Below are 13562 nucleotides of genomic sequence, written 5' to 3' on the forward strand. Positions count from 1 at the left end.
CAAAATTAACCCGAAAAAATTTAACCTTTTTTTGCTCACGTACGTCATCTAGCGGACACCTTAAATATTAATATTTGCGCAAAATAATTTTTAAATGTTTTTTAATTTTTTTTAAATTTACTTAAAATATTAATTAAACTAATTTAAAGACCTTTAGATTTTTTTTAAACTATTTTAAACCATTATTAATTATAAACAGGTACCAAAGTCTGGTTATTGCGACATAAACACTTTTTAATTCAAGAACTTTTAATAAACTATTGTAAAAAGCGTCAATTATCAAACAGTAATGGACCATTGTTACCAAATATAGATTAAACATTTTCTATTATTGACAAAGCGTTTAAATACCACTAAGCCTTTCTTAATAAAACAAAACTCCACAACATAGCATTGTTACGCAACAAAGAAGTTAAAGGGACCTTTTGACATCATAAATTAATATAATAACAATGGGGCAACGCTAGATCAAAAGGTGGAGGTAGACGCTATTATATATTCAAGCAATAATATTCGTAATGTATTTACTTAATAAATAAAATTATTATTTAAAATAAATTGGTTATTATAATAATATTCGCCCTTTTATTATTAGTCAATAATAAAGTTTTACGAAAAATTTTATTATTTTTTATAGATATTTTAATATTAAAAATTCAGTCAGATTTTCGTTTTTTGAACTATATTTTTATTACAGTAAAACAGATGTTATCACAATGTTATTGTTAGCCTAATTACAATCAAGTTACGGAACTAACATTAAAGATTCGTTGACCCGGACTCAACTAAGTATCAGATAACATGCGCCCAGTCTACAACCGATCTATTTATACAGAAAAATTGTTCATTTCTAAATTAGTTCCACGTTGCGAAACCTTTATTATTAAGCCTACGTCGCTGTAGTTTTTAAATCATTTGAAGTTGTGTATTGTAGGGTAAACATATAGTTGTATATTGCCTGTGTTAAAAATGGATAAGTTAGTGAAAGCCCAGGCTCAAGGCAACCAGTTATTAAGAGAAGCTATTTTAAACGAAAGAAGCAGATGCTGGAATAAGGTAATTATAAATTACAAATCGTTTAAAATTTCAAGCTAAAATTTTAGCCAAAATTAACACATTTTAATAGAATTCATGTTAAGATGTAATTATTATTAAATATAAATATATATGCGTAATACCGTTTATCAAAGTTTAAAATATGAATTAAAAGTAAAATTGAATATTTTATGTGTTCACTTATAAATCATTATATTATGTTCAGGCTGAAATACAAAGTAAATACAAAAACTTTTAATTAATTTTGTTAATAATTCACAGGTAGCGAACAAATACAAATACATGTTAAAGTTAATTTCAAAGTCAAACCTTCCCGAATGTTTTATATCCTCAAAATCCTACGATATGTTGTTGTATGAGTCTTACTATCATCTGGGAGTCGCTTTACAAAACTTAGATTTACATAAAGAAGCTATACATGCTTATACTAGTGCCATTATGTCAATGAACATACCAAAAGTAAGGGAAAATTTTGTAAAATATTAAAAGCTCTATTGTTTAAATATTAACTAGTGTAACTATTTTTGTATTTCTTCTATATTTTTACCCCTACCCAGTCTCAAGTCGCACAAATTTAAACTAGAATTTTTTTTTTAATAAATTGTTAATAAAACACAGATAAATATGCTTACAAACTGCACTTGGAATGGAACCCAAACCCCCTTTATCAAATGCACTAGAGATTAAACATAAGACCCCCTAAAAACTTCACTGAGGATCGAACCCAAAACCTCTTAACAAACTTCACTGGAAATCAAACCCAAGACCCTTTTTATAACCTGTACTGGGGTTCGAACCCAAGACCCCTTTATAAACTGCACTAAGGATCAAATCCATAGCTTAATATTTACTCATTACAGAACGGTTGCATGGCTGGCTGTAACTCAAATACCTGCTTCCAGACCCCAGTTTTAGCAAAGCGGGCGTTTGCTCATGCTAAGGTGGGAGACATTAAAAACGCTTTTAGAGATATTGAGAAAGCCGTTGTATTAGACACTAGAAATTCAGATCTATATTGCATTAGGTAAAACACTGTTGCTAACTTAGGATATTAAATTGATAATACTTTTTGCTTTTTTAATTCTCGACGTGTAAAGGTCGACCTTACAACCTTAACATAAAGTAATTTTTGTTACCCCGACCCAGTCTTAAGTTGCCTTTGGCATTTAAAAAAATTATAAATTATATTTACGCAGCAGCAGTTTATTCTGTATATGGCACCTTCCTCGAAGGCGCTACGGCAAGAAAGCAGTTGGAATCGAACCAAAGACCTCATTCAGTAAAGCCAAATGTTCTTACCAAGATAAATAGATTTTAAACGATTTATAATTAATATATGCCACAAAAAAAATTTAAAATAACAAAATTCTGTAAATTTTTTAATTAAAATTTTAATGATATAAACCACATAATGTTTAGAGCGTTATTGTGGAACACCCGCAGGGAACATACAAAAGCAGTTGAAGATTTAGATCGAGCCTTGACATTCAACAATAAACATGTTTGCTCGCTTTTGTTAAGGGGAGCAATGGAAAGCCCGTTTAAGGTAATTTAGGAACCAAAAACAAAAACTGAAAAAAAAGAATAAAATACTCGATAGCTACTACAGTCAGGGTTTTAATTGTCTTAATATGGTTGCAACTCTCAACTAATATTTGCCCACAATAATTTACCTGCACATCACAAACAGCAGTTTTATTTATTTTGTAGACATATTTATATAAATTATTACCATTTTTTGAGATGAACTTTAGCATCCTACAAAGCGGACTTAACAAAGAGAAGGAACTGAATAAAGATCAACTTCTTGCACTTAAACTTAACCCTAATGCAACGGGATATTTAAATATAACAGATATTCATGATCCAAAACTTATTTCTTTTTGGAACAGGTATATTTAATATATAAATATAAAGTTTTTAATATATCTTAACTATAAACTCTTTAGTTAAATATAATAATACTTTTAAGCTACTGGCCTATAAATTGACATATAATTAGGAACAATATTATACTGGACAATCTAATATAGTTTGTAACCAAAAATTTCCAAAGTAATGACTAAATTTTTTTTTATTTTAATCAAACGAATTAAGTTAACTATCCCAATTTCAAATTGCCAGATTTTTGTGGTCTTTAAACGTCCCAAGAACGATTCTTCACGTCGATTTAACAACTCCTTTTATTTCTCGTTACAATAACACAATTAACTTTACTGGCAACGAAAATTCAAGTGCGTAAAAATTATTAAAAATATTTTTAGTTGATACTTCATAGCAAAAATTATTTTTCTTTTTTTAAAATTAAAATCTTACTAACTTTTTTTTAAATTATTTTTTCTAGAAGCAAAACCAACGATACGACGCCCGGTGTCAGGTTATAGTTACACTCAAACTTTAACACCACCACAAGATAATAACTACGTCATCAGGCCTTCTTCAAACCCGATCCCGTTTCGATGTGGGACTCCAAACAAAGAACGGGATTTCATCAACAGAACGCGAAGATTGTCGTATGGAAAAGCATTGCAGTTATACACCATACAACGTCATGGTAGAATCGATTTTATTAACTTGATAATTTAAAGATTTTAGAATATATATGTAGGTATTTATATGCTTTTTTTGGTTCTAAATATTTGCATTTTTTTTTAATAATTTATGTAATTTACACTACTTTAAAATCTGAACAAATGATGAAATGACAAAAATTATATTATTTTAGAGTATTTTTTAAAATGCATTTAAGGTATTTTAAAAGAAAAAAAACTCTTATTCTGATGCTCTAACTTTATATTTTAGACTCAGGAATATCTGAATACATTCAAGACCTGGTTAGACATGCAAACACACCTGATAGAGTTCAACGTAGACCCAACTCTCAATCGTAAGAAGCCATTTTGTTATTTAAAACATACTAAACTTTTAAAACCAAATATTACAACATACATTTTTAGGTATTAAATGGTAAAAACCATGTTAATATATAATATACAGCATTATATTTTTAAGCAACACATTTTATGACATATATTTTAAATCTACCTTTTTTAAAATCGTAAATCGTAAGAATCAATTTAATATTTAATTAACAACTTTAAACTTTTAAAACCAGAATTTACAACATACATTTTTAAGTATTAAATTAAAGAAAACAATTTTAAATTTTTAAAAACAAATTTTATAGCCTAGATTTTAAATCTTAGTTTTTTTACTCCTTAAAACCTATATTTTTGTTACCTAGGCAACAGAAAATCCAATTTCAAAACCAAAAATCGAGTCCAACAACCCCTCTACATTGCATCGAATCACTGCCAGTCATTTCTTCAAACTTAAAACAAAATAAAAAATTGGAAACTTTAAAGCCTTACACACTGAGACCAACTAAACCAACCATAGTTAAACATCAAACTCAAGTTAAAGCAAAACCGGTATGTAAAATTGTAAAAAAGTTACAATATATAACAACGTATGCTAAATTATTATTAATTAAATATATAATTGAATGTACAATACAAAAGAAATATCAAAAAAGGTTAAGAGGTTAATAAGTTAAATTTAAATGATATTAACATATTGTATAAATAAAAATAAACTTTTAACCCTTAAAAAACGTCAATAACCCTTTTTGAATAAGGCGTTTATTATATATGTTTATACGCCTAAGCTTAGTATATAATATAACAAAAACACTTTTTTCCAGGTATTTAATTGGTTACATAAATCGCACGGACCACGAATGTATTATAAACCATGGAGCGGGGATAAATTATCGGTTGCAGAGTTGCCAAAACGACAAAAAATTATCGCGTTTAGAGTGTAAAATATTTACTTAATTTATACTTAGAACAACTTTCATTATACCAACCAATTTGTATAAAATCAGGAGCATATCCAATACATGTTATCGCTGTATAAAAACCGCTGATTAATTTTTCAGTTAATTAATCAATTTTATTTATTTAAATACCATAAAATTTAAATATTGGTTTTAAAATGTTAGTGTAATTTTTCAAGTTGTTTTGCCAAAATCCTATGTTTTAAATAAATGTTGTTGGCTTGTATATATATGTGAAAGCTATTAATTTAGTTTTAAATAAATGCTTTTTCTATTTTCTAAAATAAATAAAAGGGGCAAAAATTAAATTTTTTTTTGATATTTGTATGGCTAGCATAGTAATACTCAAAAAGTAAAGATAACCAATAATTAAAATTTATTCTCCACTTACAAATTATATCTTTCAACAATTGTTAGAATTAAAAAAATAATTTTAATTAAGTGAGCTTACAGAAATAATGGACAAGACATTCTACTAAAGTTTACAAAAGGTATAAAAATATTTACAAAAACGATAAAAACAGCATATAACAATGTTTAATAATAGCACAATTTAACAATGTTTTAAATAGCACAATGCTTTTAAGTTAGAAAATGTACTAGTAACCAAATGTATATATAACAACCTTAACGAAAAAAAAAAAAAAATGTATAAAATAAGGGGTCTAAAAATTATATAAATAATGGCACTTCATTCAAATAAAATGAATTTTTGTTCACTAATGTGGTGTTGTAATATATAACCTAAAACCTTTTTATTATTAGACAAGTTTATCCAAAAGTAAAGAGTTTTCCAAGTAACAAAACTTCCAAGGCAGCATTTTTATTAGGTGATTAAAATGCTAAAATATTTATGTATTGTTCAAATGTAAGAGACCGTATTAAATGTTGAACTGCCAGAACAGAAAGCAATTTTTAAGAAGTTTGAAGTCAAATGTGCTACAAACACCATAGTTGTAAAGATAAGCAACGTAGTACATTATAAAAGTGTTTAACAGTCCACACTGTACCATTGGTATCCCAATGATTTAAACCCAGCATATTTATAAATAAAATGGATCCTGGATAAAGAGTGTTTAACAACTTTATATCAAACCAAACTAACCATTTATATCATGCTGGATGGTTGGTAACCCCTCCTATCGTAACCATATTCTTGCTGGTCATCATCTTCACTAAAATCACCATAACTATCATTCCTCTGGTTGTTATATCTCTGGTCATTATATTGGTCATTTCTCTGGTTGTACTGGTCATCGTATTGGTCATTATTTTGGTTATTGTATTGGTCATCATCATATTGGTTGTTATATTGGTCATTTTGGTCGTAGTTTCGCTGGTTGCTATTGTAATTATCCTGGTTGCCATAGGAACTTGATGGATGGTAGCTGTTTCGTTGGTCATAGTCACGAGGATAACTTAATTCATTTTTAAAGTTTAGATTGAGGATTATTAAAATATTTTTAAAAGGGAAAATTATTTTATTTTTGTTACATTATTGTTTAAAAGCTACTTTACTTAAATTTCAAATAAAATACAAATTAGTAAAATAATAATTGTGTTTTTTGTGATTACTTACAGGGTTAAAAAAAAGGGGTTACTACAATAATATTTCTTCACATTTAAATTAAATTCCAACAAATTAAGACACTAACCTGTCAGTGTTATTTCTGTTAATTGTATCATCCATGTAAGGATAATTGTCTCGCTCTGCATTCTATACAATATAAAAGAAAGATCAATTTAATACCAAAAAAACATATATAGAAGAAATATTAAAATAAATTTGTATTACTTTAAAACCACACTATTACTTATAAAGCTACTTCCATTCTACTTATAAATTTAATAAACTGCAATAAAAATAAACATAATAAAAAGTTAAAAATTCACCCTCACATCTTCTTGGGACTGGTATCTTGGAGGCATATCTCGAACTGTTAACTCATCTTTAGACTGGTTTAAATGCTCTCGAGATTTCGCCAAATGGTCCCAGCTTTTGTTCAGCACTTCTATATGCTCCACAGCCTAAACATATTAAATTTAACATGTTAGTTAACAGTATAATACAAGTTATTTATTTAAAACATTAGTCAACAATAAAAAATTTAAAAAGCATTATTTCTAAAAAAAATGTAAGTTTAAGTTGGTCGATGAGTATAGATTTAACAGTTTAACTTTAATTAATCCTTGATGTGAGAATCTTACAATCCAAGCATACAGCAACATAAGTTACCCAACTCAGTCTTGAGTTGCCTTCAGTAGTTTGGGATATTATAGATTAAAAATGCTTGATAACTAAGCTGCTGATAAAGTGTTTGATTAGCAGGAGTTCATACTGTTTTAGCTCTTTACTTAACAATACCAAGTTAGTTAGTTATCATTTAAATTCTTTATTTAGCAGTACAACCACTGATATCAGTTTAAAGTATCCATTGCTCTCATACTATACCACTCTCAAGTAAAGCGCTTAAATTGGTATGAACTCATGCAAAGCCAACACTTATTTAGCAGATTAATTATTGGTCAATTATATTCAATAATATTAAAAACTGGCAAAGGTAACTCAGGATTGGGTCAAGGTATTTGATGTTACTCTATGTTCAAGTATTGTAGTCGAATTCCTACATCGAGAATAAAGACACTTAATAAAAATATATTCCAAATTACCTGATCTATTTCTTCCCTTGATGCCGCCCTCCTGTTTAAACTAGTTGTATTATAAAGATTGTCCTGAGATCCAAACCTATTCGTTGGAACCAAGGTTGTTCTATTCCCATATTCATCTCCATATTTATTTGCAAGTAAATGTTCTAATGAAGTGGCCCTGGGAATATAAAGATTAATTTTGTCAGTTTGTTTAATGGATGGCTTAACACAGTAGGAAACTTGGTTTTAAAAATTTAAAATCTTTAAGCTCAATTGACACAGCTGGAAGTTTTGTAACAACATTTTTTAAAGATTGCATAGCCTACCAATTTTAAAAAATTATATAATCAAAGTTTACTTTTTTTATTAACTATTTTAAATCTTTTCAATTTTTTTCTACACAATCATTAAATTCTAAATAATTTTTTTTTATTAAAAAATTCGAAAAAACATTATAATTGAGATCTTACTTTTTCATCCCAGATTTACTGTATCCCACCTCACTAGGTGGAACACTTGATTCTCTTCCATCGGGTGTTCGAACATTGTCAAACTCGAACAGACTTGGTTGTGAATGTTGAACCTTTGATGCGTTTACAATTGGGCCGTTGTATCTGATTAAAAAAAAGGTAAACATATTTACCCGAAAATTTTAAATCACTTGCTTTCAAAATTTTTAAATATTTTTAACGAAAAAATTCACGAAAAAATTAATTTACAGCAAATTCAATGCAGAATCCTTATATTTACTAGTTTTTAATTTTTATAAAATGAACTTTAGTGTATAATATTTAAATGTATGTTCAATTTTAAACCCCACAAAATAAAAAAAATGGCGTTTGTGGTGTGTAGGTAAATTATCGCTGGCAAATATTAGTTAATAGTTGCTACCAAATTACGAAAATTAAAATGCAGTCTGTAGGGAAGGCTATTTACTAGAACATTACCAACAAAAAAACAAATAAGTTTACAAACCTTTTGTTCTCCCTGCTGTTGGAACTATACCCTTTACTTTTGTTCTTCTTTTTCTTCTTACAATAACAACACAAAGAGATGATAAGAATAATAATACAAATAAGAAGTCCTCCTCCTATAGCTGCCCAATAATACCATTCCAGTCCAGCAATCATTGGTATAGGTCCTAGTCAGAAATTTTTAAATTTATATAAGATCCACAAATAAATGTTAAACTTTAAAATTTCTAACAACTTATATAAAACTACAATTACTAATAAGTTTAGGGGGGTAAATAAGAGTAATGTCTGCATGATACTGATGTAATATAAGTATATAAAATTAATTTAAAAAACTATAAAAACACTCCTATCAATGGGCTCTTGTAGTCAAGAAAAAAATAATAGAACTTTTGATAACTTACTTCCATCAGGATATCTAAGAGTCTCCACTAACACTCTAGTTTCAGTTGGATCAGGAATTCCATTTGATGCTGTACAGAAAATATAATCATTCCCCGATATTCTGTACAAATCTTCCATGTAAATTGATGTTTGGTCTTCTACTTTTATTTCTCCTGGCAGAACCTGTACAAAAATGAAGGTTTTAAATACATATATGGCTTTAAATACTGTTTTTGAGATATTAACTTGGTAAAATTCTTTTTAAAATATAAAATATGTCTATAACAACATGAAAAACAGTACTGGCTTTTGCAGTGTTATAACCCACATACCTAAATTTGAAGTGTATTACAACATGTTAATGTAAACAAATTACAAATTTAGCCTTAGGATATATTATATTTGATAATTCGATAAAAGCTAATATAAAAATTATAAAACAAAGTTAAATATATAAAAAGTAAATACCCAAGAAAATTTAGAAGCTGGATAACTGTCAGCTTCACAATAAACCATTAATGTTGTTAAGTTGGCCCAAATCCTTACATTTACTGGATGGTCTGTCATAAAAAACAATAAAATTTTATTATACTTAGTATCATATGTAGGTTATATATAAGTAAGTGTTAAAAGTATATGCTGGTGTCACGTAAGTAAGTATAAGAATATTTAACAAGTATATGTGACAATTTTAATTATTGCTGGAATAAACATAATTTAAAAAAAGTATTTTAATATTTAAAATAACTTTTATATAAACATATAGCACCAAAAGTATTTTAGGATAAAGTTTTGATTTCACACAAAAAGGAAAACTATATTTAATTCAAAATACTTATGACAAAAAAAGAGTTTTTTAACTTACAAAGAACGTTAACAGAATAATTCAGGGTCTTAACTTCCCCTTTATAAGCAGGATGACTAACTTTACATTCAAATATTCGCTTGTGGTCGAATCTTGTTGGATATTCCAGTACAAGATCCAAACTGACATCAAATAAGTAATCACTGAATGCATTCTTTGAGACAAGTGGCACAGCACTTGTTTGTAGAAGCTGTGTGCCATTATACCATTCTAAATTTGCTTCTGGATTTCCGGCCTATTTAAAAAAAGATATCGAGTTGAAAAAGTAAAGGCTTTAGACAGATTTAAAAAAAATATTTAAATTAATTTATTTTTTCAAATATGGGGTGTAATGTAGGCTAACAAAATTTCAATGTGTTTAGGTAATAGAAAAGTTATATAGTAAGTTCGATACTGAATATGATTTAATACTAAAATAAATTTTATACTAATACTCAAAAGTAGAAAACAACTTTATTTTAAACTCTAATACTGAAATCTGTTTACTTAAAGTCTCAACAAACACACATAACCTTTTTAAATAATATTTAACTTACATTACTCTTACACCTCGCAATAGATGTTTTATGGAACTCCAATACAGTATCGTTACCAATTGGTGCCACCAGCGGTTCTTGTGGTGTTACCCAAACGTGCACTGGTATTTTATCACTTAAAACAGTCGGTGTGTTGGCAGTAGATATTTCACACCAATAGTCACCTTCATCATTGTATTGTACTTCATTGATTGTTAGTTGACCGTTGTTGATAACTGAACGTCCACTAAAAATAAAGTTAAACTAGTTTTAGAGGATTTTTCAAGATTAAACTATGGCAGATAAAATGATATTAAAAACACAACTAAAGATCTTATTGGACCAGAAGTGATTTCATACAAAATAAACAAATCAAGTTATAAATAGAACCTAAATAAGCAAAACTGAAATAACAATAATATTTATTACCAACTGATAACAATTTATATTTGTTACAGCCAGACCCCCCCAAAAAAAATAAAATAAATTGGTTTAATTTAGATGTTGTATAGACTAATTATTTGTGTTTGCATATAGATTAAAAAATGTATGTAGACCAATTGTTAATAAATTTAAAAATAAAGCAATTGTTGATATATTTAAAATTTTATTTATCAGTTTCTTTAACTTTATTTAAGTAAAAAATAAACTTTAAAAGTCCAGAAAAATTTTACTTCACGGATTCTGTGAAGCAGTATTAGTTTTTACAACACAAAATCGAAAAATCAACTGCACTTTTTAAGCCATACAAAATCACAGAGCATAAAAACCTGTTTTAAATCAGAAATTTAAACTTACGGTGGAAGATTGAATTGATTAAAAATACTTGGAATCCCTCCCGGAAAAACTTGTGCAGCGTCTTGTACAAATTCAGTACCGTTTTGTTGAAACCTCCATTTTAATAAACTGTCATAACCAGGAATTGCACAACGTAAAGTGACTGGTTCTCCAGCTACAACGTTAATTGTGGCAGCATATTGTTGGATTCGACATTCAACTAAAAACCAAAGTAATAGAATTATTTTTTTCAATAATAGTAAAATTTATAATCTTTATACATAACGTCAATCAAACTAAATCAGACACATTTTCCTTTGTTGCATTATAAAATATCATGGATTAACCTAATTCTTTCTATTGTAAGAATCTATGGTCATATCAATTTTCATTGATTAAAAAAATAAGCTTTTCTTTTGGATAACCACTTCAGGAAATAATAATGTTTATATCACATCCTGAAGTAATTATTAACAAATTCAATAAAACAAAAAGTTCAAAATTTTTAGAAGATATATAAAAGGATCTCTATTAGTTTCGCACGCCCTACATAAACAGGGTGTGTATGCAAAATGCGGCACATGTAATTAAAAAAAAAAGGTTGCATAAATTAAACCCTTACCCTAACCCTCACATATTCAGGTTACCCATTAACACATCTGACTCGTAAAGCGGACTAAGTTATACTCATTAAAACATATTTCAACTAATTTTCAATGTTTGGTTTAACAATTGCCATACTTAGGTTATAACGCCTTGTTAAATTCGGGCGTGCGAAACTAATAAAGATCCATAAAAAATAACAAAAATCTCATAGATTTTTTCCTAAAAAAATGTTTTATGTATTATATTATCTAACTTTTATAGGCTTGGGTGTTTCAATAATTCTCTACATATACATTTTTTTCTTTTTATAGCCTACTCAATTTAGTTTGTATGCTATTACATCACTGGCCTTACAAAAATTACTAAACAGAATAAACTTTTCTGAAAGATATTGTTTCAACTTTCTCAATTTGTAAAATTGTTTTTTATTTTTACATTAAACTTTTCTTTTGAAATTTAATTCTGTCGTTTTACTTTCCTTTTCCTTTTAAAAACACAAATTTTACTAAGTATAATATAATTAAACTTTAATTATTAGCAAAAAATTTTACCTTTTAAACATAACAGAACAATAAAAACAAGAAAAATGGATAAATTCTTTAAAATCATTTTCCAAAAAAACTAAAAAATTGTTTAAAAATTTCTTTTTTGAATAACGCAGTAGTTTTTGCAATCTGCGTAATTTTCTTTTAAAATAACTTTCACCGTTTATTCAACAGCCTATTGGTATACATAAATATTACTTATAAATCTGTGAATATTTTAAAATAGACATTTTAGTTACACATTACGTCATTTAAACGCGCCTTGTTCACCAAACAAAAGTAACCAACCCACTCTACTCCCTTTCTCCTTACCCGACAGCTTTTTTGGCGTTATTCGTTACAGGGCGTTTCAAAATTGTAAAGTGATTTTGTTTGAATTATTATTTCTATGTACAAAATATAATTTTAACAAATTTTTAACAATATTCAAAATTATTTAAAAAAAAACTTGTTAATTAACTTAATAATGTTAAAAAATGGTAAAGAAATTTTATGAATAAAATACACATTTAGATAACATACGATGCTATTATATCTTGGCCCGTTTCTTTAAATTATTAATATTTTGATGCCTATCTACAACTACATAATACTATTTCCTCATTTTAAAGCAAATAAATATTTCATGTTTTTTATTGCTGCTTCATGTATATGTTATTGGTGCATTTAATTTTAAACGGAACAGGTATAAAAACGTCAAGACATTCCAAAAAAATAAGTAGTTAAGACTTAGAACGATTATTTTATTGCTGCTATAAAATAGTATACTAAAAACCTTAATCGTTTTAGGTTTTGCAAAATATGTCTGTAAAAAAGTTAAAAATATCAATATTCAATATTTTAGTAATATGGACAAATTTGAGCTATGTAAAAACATCAAACTTAAATAACGAAATTCAGATAACTAACTGTCCAGACAAATGCACGTAAGTAAGTGGTAAAAAAAATATACTTCTGAAGGCTATAAATCTTAATTTTAACATTTCAGATGTTATCAGCTTTTGCTGTCCAACACCGTTTTTGTCCAATGTAAAAATGTTGATTACGATTTCATACCTGAACAAATACCCAACAATATAACTGATTTATATTTCCAATACAACCCAATAACTCTCGTTAACTTTACGGTAGGTTAAATTATCTACAAATTTATTGTATAATGTTTTAATATAAGTAGATTTGTAAGTTTAAATTTCATATTATTTTGCAGGCATTATCAGATAAGTTTAAAGGTTTGAAGTTTTTTAGCCTTGACCACAATCAAATTAAATATATTCAAGCTACTAGCTTTAAGGGATGGAATGAATTACACAGGTACTTTACAATAAATTAACAATATTAAAAACATTTTAA

The 13562-nt window shown here is 27.4% G+C and overlaps 2 protein-coding genes across 4 annotated transcripts; one reads left to right on the top strand and one right to left on the bottom strand.

The window, feature by feature from the left end:
• The first annotated feature begins 918 nt into the window (after positions 1-918).
• Positions 919-5039, top strand: LOC145745682 (uncharacterized). 2 transcript variants are annotated; one of them, XM_082563822.1, is made up of 10 exons: positions 919-1056; positions 1318-1515; positions 1917-2080; positions 2476-2602; positions 2767-2948; positions 3181-3290; positions 3401-3610; positions 3859-3943; positions 4301-4487; positions 4760-5039. In XM_082563822.1, exons 1-10 carry the CDS (start codon positions 970-972, stop codon positions 4877-4879), a joined length of 1470 nt encoding a protein of 489 aa, XP_082419948.1. In that variant the 5' UTR covers positions 919-969; the 3' UTR covers positions 4880-5039. The 2 variants fall into 2 exon arrangements, with proteins under 2 accessions (XP_082419948.1, XP_082419949.1); XM_082563823.1 differs by having other exon boundaries at positions 2800-2948.
• Positions 5040-5341: 302 nt separating this feature from the next.
• On the bottom strand, positions 5342-12443 carry LOC145745271 (uncharacterized). Of its 2 annotated transcripts, none has more exons than XM_082563292.1 (12): positions 12216-12443; positions 11080-11278; positions 10303-10528; positions 9767-10001; positions 9370-9461; positions 8922-9084; positions 8519-8684; positions 8014-8157; positions 7565-7721; positions 6794-6922; positions 6550-6611; positions 5342-6312 (listed from the first exon to the last, which is right to left on the bottom strand). In XM_082563292.1, exons 1-12 carry the CDS (start codon positions 12271-12273, stop codon positions 6003-6005), a joined length of 1941 nt encoding a protein of 646 aa, XP_082419418.1. In that variant the 5' UTR covers positions 12274-12443; the 3' UTR covers positions 5342-6002. The 2 variants fall into 2 exon arrangements, with proteins under 2 accessions (XP_082419418.1, XP_082419417.1); XM_082563291.1 differs by having other exon boundaries at positions 6788-6922.
• Positions 12444-13562: the final 1119 nt, after the last annotated feature.

The sequence above is a fragment of the Corella eumyota genome, chromosome 3 (assembly GCF_963082875.1).
Source record: "Corella eumyota chromosome 3, kaCorEumy4.1, whole genome shotgun sequence".
NCBI lineage: Eukaryota > Metazoa > Chordata > Ascidiacea > Phlebobranchia > Corellidae > Corella > Corella eumyota.

What these genes read in the sequence shown, in the direction of transcription:
- LOC145745682 (XM_082563822.1), top strand. Translation starts at nt 970, where the DNA reads ATGGATAAGTTAGTGAAAGCCCAGGCTCAAGGCAACCAGTTATTAAGA. An exon ending in CTTATTTCTTTTTGGAACAG is followed by an intron (nt 2,949 to 3,180) that starts GTATATTTAATA and finishes TCAAATTGCCAG; the next exon opens with ATTTTTGTGGTCTTTAAACG. An exon ending in CGTAGACCCAACTCTCAATC is followed by an intron (nt 3,944 to 4,300) that starts GTAAGAAGCCAT and finishes TTTGTTACCTAG; the next exon opens with GCAACAGAAAATCCAATTTC.
- LOC145745271 (XM_082563291.1), bottom strand. Translation starts at nt 12,273, where the DNA reads ATGATTTTAAAGAATTTATCCATTTTTCTTGTTTTTATTGTTCTGTTA. An exon ending in TGTTCTGTTATGTTTAAAAG is followed by an intron (nt 11,279 to 12,215) that starts GTAAAATTTTTT and finishes TTTGGTTTTTAG; the next exon opens with TTGAATGTCGAATCCAACAA. An exon ending in CAGCTTCTAAATTTTCTTGG is followed by an intron (nt 9,085 to 9,369) that starts GTATTTACTTTT and finishes ATTTTTGTACAG; the next exon opens with GTTCTGCCAGGAGAAATAAA.